Source organism: Drosophila serrata, unplaced genomic scaffold, assembly GCF_035046125.1.
Source record: "Drosophila serrata isolate PLE 108 unplaced genomic scaffold, ASM3504612v1 contig_184, whole genome shotgun sequence".
NCBI lineage: Eukaryota > Metazoa > Arthropoda > Insecta > Diptera > Drosophilidae > Drosophila > Drosophila serrata.
In genome coordinates, this window is record NW_028257082.1 from 7,813,205 (window position 1) to 7,836,920 (window position 23,716).

Sequence of the window (23,716 nt, forward strand, 5' to 3'; positions counted from 1 at the left end):
CCAACAGCAATTAACACTCTGGCAATTAATATTGTACAAGTAATGGAGTGGCACTTAAAAAAATATAGATACACATACATTCCAAAGTCATTAGGGAGTTGAAATATAAGGAAAGAAAAGTAAAGAAAGATTTGCTTTCAAGATTTGAGGTTTTATTTAAGAGATATTAGGAATCTTTAAGATAATCAGAAGTCCAGAAGTGATATGAAATCGATACTTATGTTATGATTAAACTTAAATTATAAGAACAAAAAGAGTTCAACTTTTTATGACAGACAAATATAACGACTCACCGATTCTTTAATGCTAATTAAATAATCAAAAGGTGCGAGAAAAAAACCACAAAACCATGGACTGACTTTAAACCACAAGTACCTTAATAATTATTAAAAATATCTGATACCCCAAATGGTTTATCTTTTGTGGCATTGCCAAAGCGTTTCCCGTAGAAACCATCTTTTGGGGAAACCGACTGCAGCAACTCCAAAATCAGCAAACATTCAACATGGTTGAGTACGATGAATATGTTCGAGGCTACGCAAAAGTGATGTTAAAGTTGTTAACAACACATATACACACCCACAGCCACACACACACTCACATGATGAGTGGGAGGGTTAAATCCCCCTTATCATTCCCCTTTTTTCCCCTCTTTTTGTGCAAACAATTAAAAGCGAAAGGAACGACACATGCCGGGCCACTTTGCAATTATGCGTCCAAATACCAATACAGTGGGAGAGAAAGGGAATGAGAATTTAAAAAATAATTCTACACTTAAAAATATATATTTGAGACATCAAATTGATTTAAGAAATTAAAGAAATGGTTGAAAAATATGGTAGAAACAAAGAATTTATTTATCTAAAATAATGCCACACAAATGAGATACTTTCTGTGCCAATGTGATCGAGCGAAACCGTCGAAAAGAAGCCTTATCCAACTTCCCATATATCCCAAGGCCGCTTGCCAGCGAAAAGCACCCACAGTCACCCATAACCACCCACAAGCACCCACATTTACATACCCCGTCGCCTGGACATCCTTTGTGGCTTCACTTCCCTGCGAAAACTGTTGGAAAAGTTTTCTTTCCCGGTTTAATTGCTGCTGGCTCTCGTCCGTACTTCGTGTGTGAGAATTGCGGGGAAAAGTGTGAGGAAAACTGGGGGAAAAATATAAGCGAAAAGGGTGGGAAAATGTAAGCGAAAGGGAAGGTAGGAAAAAAGGGAAAGTGTGTGTTTCTGGGGCCTAGAGTTAATCTGTGGTCTGCATTTGACATTCTTTTAGCTTTCGCTTCGTGACCAATATTTGTATATATAATCGATGCCTTAAACAGGTTCCACAGAGATCATTAATATGGATAGCTAAAAAAATAAAGTGAAACCAACTTGACCATTATCAATCATTGGCATTAATAAAGCCAAAACTAATCGATAAAGTCGGACAATCTTTTGACAGTCAACGGAAATGTTTGAGTTGGTCAAAGCTTTGAATAAAACTTTTTAATAATTAGCGTGAAGGTCTTGACATATTTGATAATTTTATAATTTTTTACAATTGACAGTATTAAAAATCATAATTTAAATAATTTCTTAATCCACTCTTCCCCCCAAATAAACATCTAATAAGCAGAGAACAGCACAATTTCTATTGACTAAGGAATTCGGGAGCAATTTCGGAGGGGAATTCCCCAGAGGAAACACACACAGAATCAACTTGGAAACTTTTTGTTTTTCTTTTTACACCCAAGCAAAAGAATGAACAAAATGTGTAATCTTTTCCCAGGTGCCAATGTCTTCGTTTTGCACGTTCTTGGCTACGTTTTTATTAACCTTTCATATTCCCCTTGATGGTGTGCGAAACTCATATGCTCTGGAAATATTGTATATTGTGTATACACACACACTCATTTCCGCCGCTATCTATAAGTTCTGAGTTTTTGTGACAATTGTTCACCGCTTAACAGAGAGGGGAAGGTTTTTATGAGTGACTTTTCGCAATTAGAGGAAAAACTTCATCCTGCTGCCAGCAAGCAATTCACCTCGAAGGACCCGGCAAGTTGTGCTCATAATTTGGTTTCCTCCAATTAGCAGAGAGAGAGAGGGAGAGAGTAAAAAGAAAAGCGACGAGGACATTTGCAACTCACTTGGCATTGGCAATTATTTATTATTACTTTTACCCCAACTTGTGCTGCATTGGGTGGGTTGAGCTTGTTGTTCTGCAAAAGCTATTTTTTTGATTGACTAAAAGCCAACATCTATATGTGGCTTAGAGCACTGAAAGAAAACAAAAATCAGAAAATGTCTCTTAAAGTTTCTTCTGTGTCTTGTGTTAAATTTAAAGAAATTTTGACAAGTTGAAAGTACGCTGTAGCAAAAATCAAGCGTATTATATTAAAGGTTCACTAGTAAAATCTATAAAAGTACCTTGTAGAAAGAGTAGATATATATATTCGAAACCAAATCATATTGGAACGTGTTCCTTGGCTTTATCTATATATATTTTTTGAAAAGTGAACTTTTGATATTTGAAATTCGCTGCACATGTCCATCCATTGCTCTGAGGGATATAGTAGTTGGATGCTGGCTTTAGCTATTGCTGGTTTTAGTTAGCTTTGAGTTTCATTTGGTTTGGGATTTGACCGTGGATGTCGATGTGGATTTGGTTGTCGGTTTGGAATGGATGTTGAATGTTCTACATTGGACACTGGACTTGGGGGGGAGGGAGGCGCTGGATGTTAACGTTGTTGCCCAAACATGCGTAGTTGGCCCTGGCAAATTGCAATTGCATTTTACTGGCAAACATTTTTTCCTGCCACTTTTCCATGGGAACTCCTCCCTCCCCCCCATGAACTCACACAAATCGCTCAAATCAATTCGTTGCGGTTCGCATTCGGTTTTATTTCATTGCGATTTCGATTCGATCCGCTTCGCCTTTGCTGTGGGTTAAAAATAAGCTTTAAACCTAATTAATGCTTCACAGAAAATCAAAATTCGATTGGGGAGCATTCGCATGGCCTTGGGGAAATTTTTGTTTTAGTGCAAAATCTAATCAAAAACCAAGTAAATTGCCAGGTGCTTCTGTATTATTCGAAAATAAAGGAATGAAAAGAGAAGAACTTAAGAATTACAGGGAAAATTGCCAAGTGGAAGAGAAGTTTTTGCTTTTATTTATATTTAAGCAGCTACCTATTGTAATTCAGTCATTGTCTTCTCTTAATGCAATTTCTTTATACAACAATGTATTTTTCAATGGGTAATTATTAATCCATTTTGATCATTATGCGAGTGATGCAATTATTTTTATTCAATCAAGCAATTTTCGTATTAATTTTTGATATGAAAAAATTAATAACACTATAAATTGGTGGTTAAAAAGTATATTAAGCTGTTTGTTGTGATTTTTAAGAATACTTGTGAGTGAAAATATGACACAATTTCTTGTTAAATATTTCGTGTATTTTTCATTATGATTTATTGAACATTTTGTATGTATTTTGGAACTTTACAAATTCTCTACACATTCTCTTGGGGTTAAAGCACCACCTGAAGCCATAAAATCACTAAACATTGAATTATTATATTTTCTAAAAGATACGTTTTAAAATTCCAACAGCAATGCCATAAATGTTTCACATAAACCAAAGCAAAATATTATACAAAAAACACATGGGCCTCCTTACTTAAAATCTATGCCGATGATGTTGAATTGATTATGGGTTTTGGGCCAGATCCTTAAAGATGCCAATAACCAGACGAGTGGCATGAGGAGGAGGAGGAGGAGGAGCAGGAGCAGGAGGAGATGGCTGAGATGGAGCTGCTTTCCGTCCAAGTAACCTTATCGGGTTTCAGGAACCTCGACCAAGTACTCTCTACTTATGACGTGTAAGCGGCTCGAACAGTTTATGCGATTTGCTGCTTTATTGACGGCACGTGCCGAACGGGCCGAAAAGAGGGTTGGCTAACACCAACCCCACCCCCTCCCTAAAGAGAAACGTGTGAAATACTATCCGCCATAATCCCACCCCACTCTCCTCTGCCTCCCCGCTTGGCGAGAAACTCATTATCAATGAACTCGGGGACTGTGAGGTTATCGCACTGGAATTCCGTTCGTTCGTTCGTTCATCTCATCATCAGAATTTAGCGACAGCCGCGAGCAATTTAAAAACTGTTTCTAAATTGCCTCGAATTTTCTGACTGTCAAGTAGCCAAAGTGTCGAGTTTCTCTGACATCTCTGGCACTTTATGCAGATTTCTGGGTTATTTTTCTTTTCTTATTCCGTTTTAGCTTAAGGTCAGCGAAGTGTGTGCGTGTTTTTTTGGATGCCAAATAAAAGTCAATAAAATGGCAGCAAAGCCAAACTTGATGACCATAAATAATTTTTATGTTCAATGTTTCCTTTGGCTGCCAAGCGAACTGCGTCAAATTAACTGCACAAAATGATTTGGCGATAAATAGATAAATAAAAACAAAAAAAAAAGAGGAAACTAAAGAGAAAATCCCTTAAATTTACTTGACCGAAAACGATGAATGAATTCAAATTGTTTCAGAAAAGTGAACTCATAAAATTGTTGGTTTTATACGCATTTCCTTTGGATTAATTGTTTTATTGATGAATATTAGCTATATTTACAAGTAATTTAAGAGTTTTGTTTTAGGAAAGATTTTATTAGAAGGAATAATATTTTGAAAGCTAATTAATTGTTTTATTTACATCTTAGAATTATTTTAAAATATAAATATTAGCTGGATTGTCTTTAGGATACATTTAATTAGAAGAAAAATGCCGTTCATGTCATAACATGCTAGCGTTTATTATTGCTTTCCGTTAACAAGTATTTTCTACAAAGAAAGTATTGAATATGCTTTTGTTTCATGGTTAAATATTTTCTTTACTTACAAGCTTTATTTTAGGATATATTTAATTATAATAAATAATACTTTGCATGCCATAAATAGCTAGTATATTGTTTTCTTTTCAGAAAACAAATATTCTATACAAAGAAAGTATTGAATTTCCTTTTTTTAAGCGTAAATATTTTCGATATTTACATTTCATTTTAATAATAATTACTTTCTTTTCAATCAACAAATATTTTGTAACAGGAAAACTATTGAATTTCGTTAATTAAAAAAACTTTATAATACAACCTAACCAATTTATATTCATTTTCCTTTCGCAACGTTACCCACTTCAACTCAATTAGCACTCCCAGAACATTCCCTGACTTTTGCAGCCGCATAACGAGTTTCCGCAAAAATCTTTTAGTTCTTAACTTTGGGAATTTACTCGAAGCAAAAAAATAAAATAAAATAAAACCCCGAAACCTCATTCTGGGCACTCTGAACAAATTATAATTCAATTGCACTCAATTGAGTGCCACCCAAAAGGGAGCAAAAGGATGAACTCTGCTCAGGACGAGGTTGGGGGGGTGGAAACCACTAAAGCCACCAAACAATTTAACCACTCATCCTCACATACTTGGCATTTCATTTTGCGATTATAATTTCGCATACGGATGGCACAGCGTTAATGAAATTAAATAAAGAAACATTTAATTTTAATCCTGTTTTGTAATGAGTCATGATGAAGTGGAGAGTGAGTGTGTGCAGGCCAGATGTTTTGGTTCAGGAATTGCACAAAGTTTGGCCTAAATATGCGATGGCCTCTGGTTGGCAAAAATGGTTTTATTTTTTTTTAATTATGCCTATGTGTGTGTGAGTGTGTGTGTGTCCATGTGTGCGTTGGTCCTTTCACTTGAAAGGACTCGCCTCTCGGCCTCTTGGTTTTGCGGTTCGGTTCCGTGCTAAATGCGCATATGGCGCGAAATGAATTTTCGCTGAGTAAAAATGGAAAGCTGAAAAGGGGAAAGCCATAACGGTTGAGTTGGGAAAACAGGCTTATAAACTATGCGGATATCTAGTAGAATTTATATATATTTTATGTTATGAACAGAAATCGTATAAACTTACGCGAAATAGTAGAAATTTTATATTGTTCTATATATTTAACTATTTTAACTTGTATACAGACATCACTCAAATTTTTAAATACCTTAAAAATGAGTTTAAAAGTATGAAATAAAATTTTGTAGGTACCATTTTTACCTTTTCTTATTAATTTTGTATTATTTGATTAGTTTACTGTCACTTTGCCATGTGAAAACTTCATCTAAATAAATTTTAGTTTTTTTAAAGACTAATTAAAATGGGTTCATAATTATGTTGGAACGGAGTATTAAGTATTATTATTAAATAATTTGTACATATTGTTAATGCTGTTATTTATAAAGTATTTTGTATCATTATAATGAACAGTGTCAGGTGTCAGGGGGCTTAAGCCCAAAGTTTTCTGAAACTATTTTAAATACAATATTTTATGCATTCAAAACTAACAATATTGAATATTTAATAAAATGTCATATTAAATAAATACCTTTTATTGATTATGTTATAAACAGTAATATGAATTCAATATCAAAGACTTCAAAGAATTAAATTCAAGATATATTTACTAACCCTTACAAATTTCTGTAGATTTTGTGAATACTTTAAGTAACATTTCAGGTATTTTTTCATAAAAATTTTTACACACACACAAAAGTCCAATACTCTCATTATTTTACCGAGTTCCGCACACACAACACACACACCGAACCTTACATAGTTGAAATAATATGTGTCATGTGTGCACTTCTCTGCCAACAACAACAACCACTAAAGAAAAACCCGCATACCAACATTGTTGTTTTTGTTGCAAATGTTGTTGTTGCCTCTGCAGTGCATTTATTTATGTTTGTTATTTCCATTATTTTTATGCTCACCAAAGTTTGAGCTTGAAGTTGGTTTTAAAGATTTTCGCCTGGCTTTTGCCTACTTTCGGGGATCTGTTTTAAATTTATGGGCGTGGAAAAGAAGGGGGGGGGGGGGGCGGGGCAAGGAGGCGTGGTGTGTTAATGTAATTATGATAAAATGCGTCACCGCAACGAGTTGAATGGGCTTTGCGCCCATTCATTTTCGGGTGTAGTAGAAAGGGGGCTTCCCCGCTTGTTGTTGAACAAATTTGTTGCCAAAAACACGCAGCAACACTTGAGTACACGCGTCGTAGAAAACAATAAATTTATAAATGTTCGTCCTTCCATCCTTTTCGGCTTTTCCCTGCTCTCTCTCTCTCTGTGTATGTGTGCCGCACTTCGGAGTTATGCCAACAATAATGGCGCAAAACGTTCTCTGAAGAGGAGAAAGGCTAAGGATACGTACGGGTAGAATAACCCCATGGAAGAGACCCTGACAAATGGGTGTTTTTTTTGGGGAGGGGAGCAAAATGGATAGGAAAGATATAGAGGAAAAGGAGAAAAGGCAGGCTCTTCTGTTCTGCGTACGTGCTTTGGCGAAGAAGTTTCTAAAGGATTCCAAGACCAAGAACATAGAAAGGTGTGTTGTGTCTTAGCCCGAAAATGGTGCTTTTTGTTTCGAAAATTTGCTGGTAAATGATGAAACATTTTGTAGAGACACAAGTTGGTTAGGTTTTCTGAAAGAATTTTCTGATTGGTTTGCATATAAGGTATCGAAAAAAGGTTATATTTGTTATAACAATAAATAGCTTAACTGGTTCTTAATTTGTGTAGATTCATTGTACTCTTTTGGGTATGCCTTTATCTTTTATTTTCCTTCAAGTTCTCTTAGTCTGTGTTAAGAAATTTCCAATTTGGTTCAAAAAGTATTATGAAAATAAAGGTTATATTTATTATACAAATAAATAAGAAAGGAAACTAACTAAGGGAAGTCTAAGTTTATATATCTTTAAAGTTAGCAATTGAATTAAAGGATTGAATGGGAAATTTTGTCATATCGCATTCTTTGTATTCATGTTTATATATATTTTTATAGGACAATTCTGTCGATAAATCAATATTTATAAATTTCATAACTAAGCCAAAAAAGCATTAATTTTAATTTGGACAACTGTTTCATTTTTGTTTTTAATAGGTTAACAAATCTGCATACTCATTTTTATTTTTTAATTTTAACGAAGTAACCCCTTATATAATTTGTAAAATAAATAAATTTTAGCTAGATCGATTCCCCTGTTGATGCTGATCAAGAATATATATGATTTATGGGGTCGGAAATGACTCCTTCACAGCGTTACAAGCTTTTGAGTAAATTTATAATATCCTTGCAAGGATATAATAAGTGCTTATGGCATACCCAGTTCTTAGTTTGTATAAAACCAAAGCATACTTTTTGGCATGCTTTGATCCTGATTGTCATTTTACCAGACATTTTATTGTGCTTGCCTCTTAGCTACTTACTCTCTTGCAGATTAGTAGATCCCTATTTTCAGTTTTAATTTAAGAGCTTTTTGCAAAATAATCTTTATTCTGCCATATGCCAGGGCTTACTAACTATGAGGAATTCTACAATGTTGTGCCAGGCGAAAATCCCCAAAAAATCCAGCTTAGCAATGTCCCCATGCAAGCTCATCCAAACTTCGTTTCTGAAATGTAAACTTTATTTCCTTTTTGCTTCTTTTCTTTTTTGCACTTCAAAAAAATATATATATTTTAGCCCGAAGAAGCGTCACGTCACGGTTTTGTCTCCCTGAATGTATGTGTGTGAGTGTGTGTGTAATTGTGTTTTTGTGTGTGTGCGGTTGAGTATCTGTGTGTGGCGTGTGGTTATTCCCGCTTGCTAAACAATGAAACTTTATTTGCGATATTTCTGCTCACTTCCTGGGTTCCCGTTCCCGTTCCCTGGCTATGCCTTTGTTTTCCCCACATTTCCCCCCCAATTTTAGGTTCTGCTTTTTTGTTGCTGCTGTTTCTGTTGTTATTGCATTTTCATTGTTTGTTATTTACTTTGGCACTTTTGCTCTGTTACAATTTTTAGTTGAGCAACCGACCGACAGACAGAGAGACGCTGATGTTATTTATTGGCCAACAATGCCAACAGCAAAAACAGGGCCAAAAGTGCCGGCGAATCCGCTCACGTTTCAAATAAATTGATTAAATTTCATGACACTTCATCATGCCACAGCAGCAGCCGAAGCCGGCAACAACAATCAAATTTCCACGCTTTTCCAGCGGTTTTTTTTTTGAAGCTAGAATTTTTTTCTTTTTCCCCAAACAAAAGCATACTTATGAGGGTTGTGTGAGGGGGTTTTGGTGCAGGGAGAGAAAAAATGTGGTGTGAAATGGGTCATCAGTTTTGAATTTGACTAGGCTTTTTGAATATAAAATGTAGTAGTATGAGAAATGGTTGATAAATAGGAGTTTGGTTACTTTTACAATAATCAAAGCTTCTTGTCTTGAGTAAAGAATATATGAAGTTTAAAAGGCATACTTTTTACAGTATTTTGAGGAGTTTTCATTTTTGAGAATTTAAAGATTACATTGTTAATAATACCAGTTTTATTTCAGCTCCTCAAGGCTTTTAAAATATTTAAATATTTCAAAAACTGTATAAAGTTAAAAGGAATTTGTCTTTCAGTTAAATAAACTTGTTTTCAGACAGTTTCTTAAAGGATTTTAAGTCCTAATTTTGTTGTAAATATTTACCAAGTAAAATGAAGCAAACTCTCATTTTCTAACAGTGTAAACTTTGCATGTCATGTTCTTTGTGACATGATAATTATTATTATTATGCAAGCAGGCGTACAAGTGGCGTTTTTGCTTCTCAACCAAAAAAAAAGACAGTCTGTGGAAACCGCAGCATACTTCCAGGCGCTAATTAACCAACTTTTTCCTGCATCCTGAAACCCACAACTTCCGCTCACTCTGCCACGTTCCTCCTGCCTCTTTCGAGTAATGAATATTTGAAAAGCGTTTTTTAATTGAATTTACACTCGCGCCAGTTTTACGTGCTTTTTTCCCCTCCTCTCCCCCTCACAGACACTCGCAGCGTTTGTCTTTTGCCTTCTGAAACAACAAAGACCATATGCCAACAAGAAAATACATAAAAAACGAGCGGAAGAGCAAACATATAATCAAATTAAAAAGCCAGCTTCCCGCGCATTCACACACTTTTTTATATATATATCTGATTTAATTACATTTTTTTCTCTTGGTTGCCATTTTATTTTTATTTTTTCGCTTTCGGTTGGCAAATGAACTGCATGAAGAGGAAACCCCAAAAAAAGGGCTTAACAAATATATAAAAATAAATATTCTTGTCGATAGGGAAAAACCAAAGAAGATGTATTTCTAAATAAGTACCAAAGTCTTGTGTTTTTTGGGTTATTTGAACCTTTTTGGTGGATCTCTGAGTTTAAACTGCAAAAGTGAAATGCCAGGATAGCAAGGGTCAGAAAAGGTTCGCGCCATTTATATCAGGTCATTTAATGACAGCGCCTGCTGCTAACGACCAAAATTAATCGCCCACAAGTATTTTGTTAAAAGGGAAAATTAATTATTATAGAACTGTGAAATGAGACAGTGAAGTTATAAGTTTAAAGATATAAGAAAATGGGAAACAATGTAAAAAGAAAATGTTTATACTCTTGTTCATTAACTTATTCTAACTTATTATAAACTGTTTAATAAAATTCAAATTCTAGGTACATTGTAACCTATCGATTTGTATTAAAACAAAATACATAAAACCCTGAAATTGGAAGAAACTTCTGCATTTCCCAACTTTAACCAATGTAGTTGCACTATAAACTCGGAAAAACCATTCAACTTTTGTTATAGCCACTTTCAAATACCAAATCTACCCACTGGAATTCACTTGCTATCCTGCTTTTCTGCTATCCTGCTTTTCTGCCATCCTGCTTTCTTGCTATCCTGCTTTTGCCACTAGAAACTCGATTCCATTGACTCCGCCTCGCGGCGAAAATCTCTTCAAAAGTTGGCTTCATTTTGGCACTTGACGCTCACTTCTGGACCGCTTTCACATTTCTAACATATTTCCACTTTTATTTCGCTGTTAATGTGATTTCATTTTACGCTCTTTCCGCTTTCTTCCTTTCGCGCTGCCCCGTGGAATTTTCTGTGAAGGACTTTTCATGTGGATAATTAAGCAAAATACCAACAAAAGGCAGCCAAAAGGGCAAAACTTGAAATAAAATAAAAAAACACACACAAAAAATAGGCAAGTGGAAAAAAAGAGCTAAAGCGTAATTTGTTGATGTATGATGCCACGCCCACATTGGCAGAGTTTCCCGGTTTCCTCTTTTCTTTCATATTAAATTGCATTATATTTATTTTGCTCAAAGAACTTTATTTGCGGTTGAGCATCTTTTCCTTTCGTTTTTTATTTATTTTCTATTTCTGTTTGCTTTTTTTTCACTTTTTGGAAACTCAGTTTCACTATTCGGCAGCTAATTAAATATGAAATAATTTGTTTATGAGAAAATGTTTCCGGGGGAAAAGAAGAGCCTCAAAGGAAATGAGGTTGTATATTGTCTTAAATTAGGAAATAGGTAAAAATTAAGAGAAGAAGCATGCAAATTTGTAAAGTATAAATATAGAAAAGAGAATTTTAAAAGCAAATAAACCCATTAAATTCACATTTCCCAAATGTTCTATTAAAAGGAATCAGTAGTTTGTTTTTTTTTATTGACACTTTTAAAGATTATACAAACAAATTTGTAGCCAAATTATTTATGGCCTGTCCCATTTCGGCTTTCATAAATTTTGCTGACAAAAATCTTTCGAATTTGTTCTCTAGCATATTTTTTTAATTTATCTGGAATAAGCATTTAGTCAGTTTAAAAATAGTTTGCTTAAAAATACATTATTCTTAAATGCTACGAATGTCACAAAATAAGTATTTTTGGACATTTTGTCATCAGAAATATACGATTTTTGTCAATTGGAAATATAAAAGAAGCAAATATACGATGGATGGCATGCATTAAATTGGCTCTCGACACAAGGATGGCTCGTTTAGGCCAACAAATTGCAGCTTCTCTCGATGGTTAATTGAAAGTCTAGCTCTTGTAGCTGGCTTTAAATCGTTTTTTATTTGTATTTTGCTTTTTTCAAGAGGTCAAGGGAAGTCGAAAATCGAGGAGAGAGAGCGAGAACGAGAGCTGCATTCAATTGCGCCAGCTGCCACATCCTGCCGCCTTGTCCAGGATATGGAGTTTGGCTCTGGCCGACTGCAATCGACAAAATGTGCTTCAATAGTTTTCTAATGGACTTCATCCGCCATTTAATGCACACACACCCCACATCCACACACAACCCACACACACTCCGCTTTCCGTCCACGTCGGCTGCCATGGCAATTGAGGTCCGAAAAAGGCGAGCACGTTGGCAGCTTGCAAAGATTAATGATCAGTGCAGGCGCAGGACTACGCCAGGATACGCCCAGCACACAGACACAGTGCTATATGCGATAATATGCGATTTGGAGCCCCGCTTCCGAGGCGTATCAATAAAAATCCAACCTTCTGCTGAACCACTTCAACCGCCCAGATGCTACGCCTGGCTGCTGCTATTGACAGAGCCATCGAGCGGCGACAGGAGAAGGACGTACAGGATTCACGTTCAGCTTCCTACCATTCCGAATCCTTTCGCAGCACAGCATTTGCCATGCATGAAGTTATTTAATAAAAATTGAATGGCTTTCCCTCACTCACTCTCTCTCTGTGTTTGTGTTTGGTTATCGATATGAGCAGTCGGCAGTCAGCAGCCAATCGCCTTGGCACAATGAACTCCTTTATCCTTATTTGGAGACTATTAAAATCAATGCCCTGGCAAACAACAGGAGCGTAAAAAAAGAAAAGGTGAATTGATGCTGCAATGGATAAAGTTCCAAGGGATATTTCAAGATCTTCTAACGAGTGTTGACAGGTAATTTAATAAGAAGAAAGTCGAGTACTTGAAAGAGCACTTTGTAAACTTGAAGAATTGTGAAGATTTTTCTTGTGAATAAATTAAAAGCGAAGGGTAATTATTTTTAAAAGAATCCTAGGTGGTAGAGGTAGATTTTTTACAAAGAGTAGTAGACGTTTAAGCTAATACTCCTTTCCAATAGTTTGAAGTAAAACTAAACCTAGTTTAGGTCTTAAAATTGCTTACGTTTTAAAGCCCAACCTTAATAAGAATTATTTATTTCTTAATGCCTTATTTATTATAGTTCACTTATTAAACCTTTTTTTGAGTAATGTCTTGGATTCTTAGTTAGTAAAAGCTTATGGAGTTGTATCTATAGAGCTCCCAGTTAAACCTCTAAGTTTCTGTTGTTGGAAATTTAAAACTTGTTTTCCTCCTCATTTCAATTTTATAACAAAGCATTTATTGTATTGTTATTTTCCTTCATCGCTGCTCAAATGAGCCGTCAGCCTAGACAACTCCCCAACCAATCGCTGTAAAACTAGTAAAAGTTTGCCATGAATTCATAGACTCAACGCCCCAATATTTCCACCTGATGGATCCATTTCCCAGGTGGAAGGGAATAGAACAGGCACAGCTGGATGACTGCAGCTGCTTTTCCCTTGTTCACCTGCCTCTCTCTCTCGTATTTGGGAAACGCGAAATTCAATTCGTGATGTGAAATGTAATATTCATTAAAATTATAATGCGCACACGTTAGTTTAGGGCGGGACGAAACGAGGCGCTAGTTCCTTGGTCCCCAGGATGGAATTCCCAAAAGCGCGACAGGATGTGCACTGATGTGAGTGGATTTTCCGCATATTCCGTTATTGCAGCCGCATTTTAGGACTAAATCCGCTCAGTGCAGTTTGGCAAATTGTGCAGCATTCCCTTCGCTAACTTTTGTGCCTATGAGGGAGGGAGATGGTTTGGTTTGCTGCCAGCCAGGACCCTCATATCCTCACACAAGTGTCTGTAGTAATTGCCGCCGTGCCGTTGATTACACTTCAGCATGCGCACACATACGCAAATATACATACATGCATAGCAGCTCCCTTCTACATAAACTTCGCACACAATCCCAACACAACCAACCCATTTCCATGGTGGGGGCACTGCGCCCGCTGGGCTTTTAACTGCGCTAGTTTCAGCCATAAACTCGAGCTCCAGAACTGTGGAACTGCAGATGCATCTGAAGCTGGAGCTGGAGCTGAATCCGACCAGAAGCTGGGACAGCACATGATTGCCAGCCGACAAAGTTGTTCTTAATGTTTTCATTTAAAGAGTTCATTAAAAGGATGATACTTGTTAAGTTCATTAAACAAAAGAATTAGTATCTGTTTTACTTCATTTTTTAAGTGTTAAAAGGTCTGGTTTGAATTAGTATCTGTTTTACTTTTTTGTTTTTAAGTGTTAACAGGTCTGGTTTGTGGGAATAGAAACAAAGTACTTAGAAGTCTTGTTAGGAACTAAATGAATTAAATGTTTTAGGTAGATTTAGTGTGTATATCCTTTTTAAATCTTGAAAATTGTTTGCTATCAATTATTCAAATTTGATTTCTGGAGTTGAATAAGTACCTGTTTTACTATTTTTAAAAGTTAAAAGGTTTGTTTTGTTCTACTAAAAACAAAGTTATAAAAAAACATGAAAAAAGCAAAGTAATTAAATGTTTAAAATAGTTTTCTTAGGTTTATCTTGGTTACAATTAAAAAAACATCATACTTTTTTCTTTATAGAAAAATATCCCCTAACCCCAAGCACTCTTCAGTATTATAAAAATAAAACAAGCATAAAAACATATTGTTTTTATACCTTAACTTGGTATATATATAATTCTAAAGGCTCCAACTTTTCCGTAAATCACTGGTGACACTTTGGTCACCTTTTGTCATATATGCATATGTACAGCTGGTTGTGTCCCTCTTTAGTTCGAGAGCTCTGAGTTCCGAGCTAAACGTCTCCTTTTCCACTGCTGCCGACCCCCACCCCCCCTGCATTTTCCACATCGCTTTTCCCCATCTTCCTGTTAGAGCTGTGTGGCAACAGCTATATTTGAATATTTAATTTTTTAGCGAGCTGGGAACATTTCGCACTTTGAAACCTGACGCTAAACGATGCCAGACCTATCGTTCTTACACCCCCTCGGGGTGTGTGTGTGTGTGTGGTGTGGTGTGTGGCAAACGAAAATGTTTTCCCCATCAAATGATGGCTTCCATTGATTGCGAGTTCAATGCTCGCTTTGACGACACCAAACCCCAATTGGCCCTAAGTCAAAAAAAAAAAAAATTCCATAATTAATATAATTTGGACACGAGCCAAGTTTGATGGTTCGGCGACCACGCCTTCCTTCGCCCCAAAAAACTGTCCATTTTTCACCTGTCATCTTTTATTTTTTTTCTTTTTAATTAAAAGAATTCCGCTTTAATAAATTCAACTTTGACAGCAAGCTGAATGGCAGAAGGTGCCAGGGAAATTAATGAATGAATTGTGTGAATGAAAGAATGGGCGAATGCACGCAGCTCTTGTTTTAAGCCTTTACCCAGTTAACTGGTCAATATTTCAAAAGGTCTTTCAATATTTAATTGACTTGATGTAAGGGAATCCAGGGACAATAAGAGAATGGCAGTGAATGCAGAAAAGGATTTCCATTTGTAGTAATCGCCTTGCGTAATCGGTTTGCATTTCGTTTTTGGGCAGAAAATGCTTTATCTTTGCTCTTTTTTGGGGTATGTATATAATATTATATATTTATTGGGCAATTTATAAGATACTTTAGTCAATTTTAAGCCCCCAATTAAGTATTATATTTTATTAAATGAAAGTTAATATATTAAATGCTTTAGGTTAAGATTTTAAAGCATACTTTTCAGCGCCTTTTAAGCGATTTGACTTTACTTGAATTTCCATTAATTTCTGACACATCTGTCATTTCAAGTATTTATCTAAAAATATTTCCCATTTTTTCCTACTTCACATTTTCATACTAGATGCAGTTTTTGGTAGACTTTTCCGAGGGAAATTCCATTAATCCGTTTGACACTTCGCCATTGCGTTGAAGCGACCCAGTTTGACATCGGACTTGCAGTGCAAAAATCTCGAAACTTTTCTTTTTTGTCTCCTCCTATTTTCAGTTTCACAAAATAACCCAAAAAAGAGCACGTTGAAGGAGGAGGAAAAGCAGCAAGTTGGGCGAAGTGGTTTTTGAGGGAGGGAAAATTAGCAAAAAAAAAAAGTACGCGCCAAACTGTATGACATTATGGCCATTTCTAGAAGTTGTTGCTGCTTTTTGATTGTTGTTGTTTTTGGCCCACGCGCTCTACGTGCAATGTCACCCATAATGTCACCCACATATAGTACACAAAACACTGAGAAAAATGGGGTAGAGAAAGAATATTTAAAGAGTAGAATTGATGTAGATGTGGAATCAGCTTAAAACAGTAGCTGAAAGTATGAAATAAAATATTTTGAAGCAGGTTGGAGGTATTTTTAATATAGTCAGGTATTGTTTTCACATTTTATTTAGAGAAAGGTTGACTTAATCCTCAAATTTTTTCTCTCTGTACCAAAACTTATAGTCCACACATACATTTATAGCCATAGAAATCCACACTCACACTCGCAAAAGCTTCCGCTCTGGTTGCATTGTTCATTTAAATTCTAATTTGTATTTGGTGCACTCGACACTGGGACAGCCTTCGGTGGATTAGGGGGTGTGGCAGGGGGGGGGGAGTTGGGTTTTTCCCCGTGTGGCAGGTACACGTTTCCTGCCAGGTGGACAGGTGGAGCGTAGTGTAGAGGTCGACATAGAAGTCCCATTCTCCTCTTACAAAATGCACAAAAAGAAGCCCGACTGTGTCCCAATAATGTCCTTGAAAAAAGGCAAATTCGACTTGTGAACTTTCGTTACCTGTTTTCGTGGGCGTAGGAGAGAGAGAGACTTGCCCCAAATGGGCGTGGCCCACACACACACACCCACACCACAATTTGTTATTGTTAGAAATTCATCTTGATTCCGCTTTTCGCTGGCAAATTTAAAATTTTTTCCCATCATATTTTCTTAAAAGAGCAAAAATTTTATTTCGAGAGCAAAAATCCTCGAAAAAAGTATTGAAAAACCATAAAGCAACTAATTTTTTGATAAGAACAAGTTTTGACAAAGTTTTTTTTCACAATGAAAATGTGGAAAAACTTTTGGCTAGCTACCATTAAGTTTTGGATAAAATTTAATTTTCCTTCGAGAAGATTTATTTTTGGCTTGCTAAGTAATAAATTTTAGTTTGTGAGTTGATAAATCTTAAGTTTTGAAAGTGTAGCAAAATTTAATAACAATAAGTTGGTGAATTTAATAGGAATTGGAGCAATGTAAAGTATATATTTTATATTCCCCTTTAAACATGATTTACCTTGAATTTAGGCCAAGGACCTTATCTATGTTACCCCCAAGTGCAAAGGTTAATTTGCTGTAATATATATCGGCGATTGTCTTGCACAATTCCCTCCCTCGGTTATTTTTCCAATCTAGAATTCTCTTATCTCATTGCATTGCTGGCATAGTTGGCTATCGGCCATTCCAATCTGTAGGCTCCCCCGTTTTCCGACTTTTCCCCCTGCATTTTCCCCCCTGCGCCAGTTAAGCCGACATGTCGTTTCATTTAAAGTTTATCGCGTTTCTCCCCTTTTCCCTTTTCCCATTTCCCATTTTCCTTGGGTTTTTAGTGGGCATTCTGAGTTTTTTTAATTCAGTTGCAAGTGAGTTTGTTGTTGGCGCTGCTACTGGGCTGCTTTAGTTGATTAAAAACCGCACTCAAAGTGGAAATGCGCTTTTCTTTGTTCCCTATCTCTCTCCCTGCCTCTCTCTCTCTCTTGGCCAGTGTGTCTTATGGCTTTTGTTCTGGAATTTATAGCAGGTTTAACCCACTTCGCCGCAATGTTCTCGATTTCAGAAAAACCCCCCAAGGCTGTCGGCCATGTAAACTTTTTAAATTAGTTGTCAAATGCAAGCTGCTAAGCGGAATGCGATAACATACACTCACTCACAAGCAACAATATATACATGTATATAAAGTATATGCATACATATACACAAGGGAAAATCGCTAACTGGCATTAATTAAAAGGCGAAATATTTCCAGAGTTTTATGTCCGTTGCGGCATGCTGCATATTATTGCGTGCCGCAAGTGCATTGACTTTCCGCGCGCGAATGAAATGCAATTCAATGGGAAATTGTTGTTAAAATGTTTCAGCTGGGGGTTTTACTCCATGAGAAATGCAAACATAAATCTTAGATAAGGCTATTAAACAAAGTTTAATTTGGAATAGTTGCTAATGCTGCACGGAAAGAAAATCAACGAATAGTATTGGCACGATTTGAAGTTACACAGGGAAAAACTCAATGAATAAGAGAACGAATAATTTAGTTTATTAACTTAAAACTTTAAGAACTTGGAAACTAAACTGGTTTCTCTTTTTGAAAATTAATGAAACCACAACTCATATAAATTTTTTAATTTTTTACCTTTCACATTCTATATTTTCATTAAAACATTTTTATAAATACAAAGAATGGAGTATAAAATATATTTAAAATTAATTTTTTACTAGTGTAATTGTTAGTTCTTGTTTGTAAAAATATTTAACACATCTAAGCTTAGCTTTTATATTATTTTATATAATTTTGACTTGTACAGTTTTTGTACTGAATGAACAAGAATTTCCTCAAATTGTTGAATTCTTCTTTAATTAATTTAGAATTTATGTAAGGTTCAAATAAACATAAAACTGAATTTAGAAAACTGAATATTTTCTTACTTTACTTTGTGCGTGCTAATTTTCTCCCAGTGCAGCTTAACTGCCGCCTTGGCTCTTTGGTTTCTTAGTCGTTTGTCCTCGTTTCAAACCTCATCGTAGTTGGGCTTATCGCCGAACTTGACAGATCCCCGCTGGCGTATGTTTTCGCGGGTTTGGCGCTTATACTGACCCTTGGCCACCACCTTGGTGGCACTCGCCACCGGCTGCTCAAAGGCCACGGCACTGGGCCCAATGGGACTGGTCAGCTGGAAGCTGCTGTGTGCCACATCAGAGGGCCACTTCTCACCGTGCATGGCATCCACCAGGGCCTCCTCCAGTTCCTCCTCCTCGAGCTGTTGCTTGTGCAGGTGCTTCTGGTGGCGTTGCTGATCACGAAGGCGGGCCCGAAGACTGCTCATGGAGAAGGAGGGCGGCGTGGTGCTGCCTTCGGTGTGGTCATCGGTTTCCCGGATCAGATACACTTCCTTCTGGTGGTGATGGTGTTTCCGGGGTCTCTTTGTGGTGGACTCTCGCTCACGTTCCCGTTCCCTTTCCCTTTCCCTGAACTTCTTTAAGAATGCAGGAGGATAATTGGGTGCCTCTGTGGTGGTTGTAGTTGAAGTGGTTGTACTGGTTGTAGTCCTTTGCCTGGGCCTGGGTGGATGATGCTCTAGATGCTCCCGGAAACTCAATCCCTGACTGGGCACAAAGCCACTCTCCATGGAGGATGAGGGCATCGATTCCACTTCCTCGCTGGCTTCACCTGTATGCTCGGTGACCTCGTACTGGTGACCTCTGTGCTTGGTCACTTCGTTCTCCGTTTCCTCATCCTTTTCGTACTCGTAGCTGACCAACTTCTCGGGTTTGGGCAACATCTCATGATCGCCACTGGATATATCCGTGTGCAGATGGCTCAAGGCCTGGGGTCTCAGGGTCACAAAGCTGGAGGGTTGCTCACCCGGTTTGTAGACTGGCTTCCAGCTCTGGTACTCCATTATCTTGCCGGAGATTACCTCATTTGAGGAGGAACCACCGCGGGGTCGCTTCTTGAAGTATTTATTCAAAATAGCTTCATCACTGGTCATGGGTGCCTTACCCTCGGCTATAAGCTCCTGTTCCTTCTCCAATTGTCTCATTTGATGCTCATAATTGATTGTAGAGGTCTCGGTGATCATGGGCTTTGCCAGAGGTCTCCGGATCTTCACCACCTTCTTGGGTGACGGTCGCATTTTGATGATCTTCATCGGTTTGTTGTTGTGCGGATTACGAATGATGTATCTCACCCGTGTCATCTCCGTGGGCTGCAAGTCAATGGCCGCCGCCAGCTTCTGGCCATAACTTGCCGTGCTTGGCAATAAACCTGTGATCATCGTCTTCATGGCTCTGGCACCATGATACATCCGTCCCAGCACGCCACCCATCACCGAGTTGTTCATCTCCTGCCACATGAAGCGTCTTTGGATTCTGTGGATGAAAGTGAAAGCCAATGTCCGGGGGTCTTTAGACTATTATCGGTTTATGATGATCATGAAATCTTTATCAAGTTTAATTAATCATTGGAAAAGGTTTCGGTAGGTAAAAGGTCTTTAAAAATATGAATGTGAACTATGTTTTAGTAGATCTTTAGTCACAGCATATATTTTTAACTATTTCTTGATTAATAAAAGGATTTTTACTAACCAAAATCTTCCAAGCTTCTGGGCTTTAACTTTATATTCAAAAATTTGTATCCCATTAGACTCACCTTTGATCTTCTCCCAGGTGGTCGCCACTCACAAATATGATCTTTAGCAGCAGGAGCAGCCAAAGCCAATTTATCTACGAAAGTTGAATTATAATCCAATATATCCAAAAACCGGATGCACATGGTTATGGGGTTTGACAATGTGTCAATTAACAGCTGACTTCCTTGGTAATCCACTTCTGGCTTACTTACGCAATGCTTCCTCATGTCTCCGATTGTGAACGTGAATGTGAATATATATTTATATTCCCACCGCTCGAATTTGAATATTATTTAGTTTTGGGCGGCAATTCGAGAGCTCCTCGGATCGTGGCAACTGGCGAATTTCAACTGTCGGCGGCTGCGCTGCAAGCACTTGCTTTTATATACTATCCGGCGAGTTGCAAGTTTGCAAGTTGCAGGTTGCTTGCACGTTGCCCGTTGTTGCTCCAATTATTGGAGCGCTCGTTGGCTTTGAGCTTGGCATTGGCATTTTCGTTTTTCAATTTTATTTCCATTTTCATTTTCATTTTCACTTTCGTGGGTAACAATGGGCATATAACTTACAAGAGCTGGCCGCCTTTCGTCAAGCAATTAGTTCCATTACTTTTCAGTATCTCAACAGCCTGTGGTTTTGTCTAGCTACTTGAATTTTCCTTCCTTTATTTTGTTGTTACTTTTTTTTATATACTCTTAAAACTATGTACTTTATGTACTCTCGATTTTACTAGCAGCATTAGTTTCCGCATGCATTTTCTTGCTGCTTGATTTCACCTGCATTTTCCATGTGATGGCGTGAAGTCTTTGAATATGTTTTAAATATTTCTTAAATCAGTGGAAAAAGCTTCGTTTTGCACCAGGCACCAGCACACGATTGTTTAATTATGACTTAATATTTATTAATGAGCGTTTTCGGCCTCTGTTTTTGTTGCCGGCACTTAAATTTATCGATGCCCCGGCTTTGTCCATCATATATTGCATCCTCATCATCAGTGGTTGCATACAAATTATGGTTACAGGGGAGGGCTAAAAAATTAGTAATTGTTACTTAATAGTTTTAAATAGTATTTAATAATTTTAAAGAACCTATAACATATTTGTATGACAATTGTTTATGGGTAAACGGAGGCTTACTTAGTTTATTTTGTAGTATTTTATGGAGTTTAATAATTTTTAATAATATACTTTAAATTTAATATAGAAATTCAGAAATTGAAGACCAGTTTAGAACATACTTTTATACGTAAAATAAAAAAAGGTACTAAATTATTCTGTGTAAAATGTATCATAAATTTTCATGGCTTCCTAGCCTTCTTAGCCTCTTTTAGTGTTATTATTATGACCTCTGCTGTATGCTTTTGACCATTATCATCATCGATGGCCGATGATGGGCAATGCAGCGCCATCTGTCGGGCGAAACGTGCCAAACGATTCGCTTCGGCAAATGACTTTGTGGCGTGTATGCATTTTTCTGCTCCCCATCATCATCATCATCATCATCATCCGAGTCATCCTTATGGCCATGGTAATGCTGTTGATGCTTGTTGAGATCTCTTTTTATTTATTTATTTTTTTTGCTCTCCAACCCAAGAGCTCCACTCAAGCGCATTTATTTCTGCGGCAGGTGGCACCTCTTCAGTGTCGAATGCCTCATTATCGCGGGACGAATGTGAGTGTGTGTGTGTGAGTGTGTCAACTGCAAAAATTTCTGCATATTTATTGAAATATATTTTTGGAGTGGTCAAATGGAAAATTATCAGGTATTTGTTTGTGTAATTTAAGTGGCTTAAACAACATCAAACACAAACTATACGGACAACAGTCTCTAATTAATTCGCAATAAATACACCATAAGGGGTTTTCCTATTTACTCTGTGACTTCCTTTTTTAATTGGTCCGAGTTGTGTAAATATGCATGAACTAAATAATATAAATATAAATACATTCCTTTAAAACACTGAAATTTAACACATTTCAACATTTGTATATAGTTTTGTGTTACGTTGTAAAGCATTTTTAGTGCAGAGCTTAAATTGTTATGGATTTCGGTTAAACTTTCTCTATAAAGTGAATAACCTTTGGCAAATGTATATTCAAAATGTTGTTAAGCCAAAGCCTCTGCTTAATTAAATCCTATATGCCCTCGAGTAGTTTTTAATCAAAGGCAACGGATATATTATCTAAATGATATCACCTCACTGAATAATATCTCAATGCAATTTGTGTGTGTCAAGGTCTTAGGGCAGCTTAGGCTCCTTTATGGTCTTATCAAGTTGTAATAATTGCATTTGTGCACTAATTAAACATCTGTTAAGTACAAAGAGAGGGTGGGGACTGTAAGAAATTAATGTGTTTGTATATATTACACCATTCCATACCATATCATCATAATAGTGTTAGCTTAGCTCTTTGATTCCTTGCTCTACACATTACGCATACGCAGCGTTGTACGTTCGAGGGAAGTCTGGTTCAATACGCGTTCGTTCGCTCTCCACGCTTCAGTCAATAATGTATTTAAAATGCCATTTGTGTAAATGGATTATGTAATCGATGCAACATTGTGGCAGTGACTGAGGATAATGCAATATGCCTGCTGCTTTATACCAAAATCGCACATACGCCCCCATGTACAAGAAGTAAGTGCGTATATATATTTATATATAGATGTCTATATATATAGACATATTTGTGTTATTGCTGCCTAGCCTGACTTTGCTGATAATGCTAGCTTACAGCCAGAGTCCTGAACCGAACCGAACTCCTTGTCGTTTGTAGTCGTCCTTGCATAAAAGCAAATTGATGCCCTAAGCCAAATATAAACACAATAAAACCAAACAAGCCGCAACAACAATGAACCGGCACACACGTACACAGCAAGAAAAGTACAAAAACTAAATTAAAATATATTATTATTACATCTATAATGTTTTCGTAATAGAATATTATTGTAATTCAAGTAAAAAACTTAAACATTTGTTAGAGGTTTTTAATTAAAAGAGTAAAGAAAAATGCTGTTCAAATCCTTTAAAATAAGCTACCTTGTTCCCTTAATTCTTACACAATTTCTCTCACTGCATAAAACTGCTAAGCCTGCGGAGGAAATGACAGGACGAGAGGAGTGCCAAAGTGATGCCACTGCCTCCTGTATCAGTTGGCCAAAGCATAAGGCGAGAGCTAACTGCAAATTGTATGAGCTCGAATTTTGCCTCGATGCCACAGATTTTGCCATCTACCCATCTCTCGCCTTTCTAGTCTTGTATCTAAAACGTTGATAACATTCACATTTCGGGTCTTAGCATAGACACTCTGCCATCTAGCAGACATCGCATGTTGGTCGAAAAGGATAACAATGGCATTGGCCTGGTGGCCGCTGCAATAACTTC

General features: G+C 36.9%; 2 protein-coding genes across 4 annotated transcripts in view; one reads left to right on the forward strand and one right to left on the reverse strand.

The window, feature by feature from the left end:
* The window catches only part of ttv (exostosin glycosyltransferase 1 ttv), a 76,741-nt gene that overhangs the window by 4,443 nt on the left and 48,582 nt on the right, over window positions 1-23,716 (forward strand). The gene's annotated exons all lie outside the window — the stretch shown is intronic.
* Window positions 466-20,737, reverse strand: LOC110178040 (uncharacterized). Of its 2 annotated transcripts, none has more exons than XM_020945080.2 (2): window positions 20,355-20,737; window positions 466-20,074 (listed from the first exon to the last, which is right to left on the reverse strand). In XM_020945080.2, exon 2 carries the CDS (start codon window positions 20,056-20,058, stop codon window positions 18,715-18,717), a length of 1,344 nt encoding a protein of 447 aa, XP_020800739.2. In that variant the 5' UTR covers window positions 20,059-20,074; window positions 20,355-20,737; the 3' UTR covers window positions 466-18,714. The 2 variants fall into 2 exon arrangements, with proteins under 2 accessions (XP_020800739.2, XP_020800818.2); XM_020945159.2 differs by lacking the exon at window positions 20,355-20,737 and having other exon boundaries at window positions 466-19,656; window positions 19,707-19,729.

Bases quoted from the DNA above. Each gene is read 5' to 3' on its own strand.
- LOC110178040 (XM_020945080.2), bottom strand. From the start codon at position 20,058: ATGTGGCAGGAGATGAACAACTCGGTGATGGGTGGCGTGCTGGGACGG.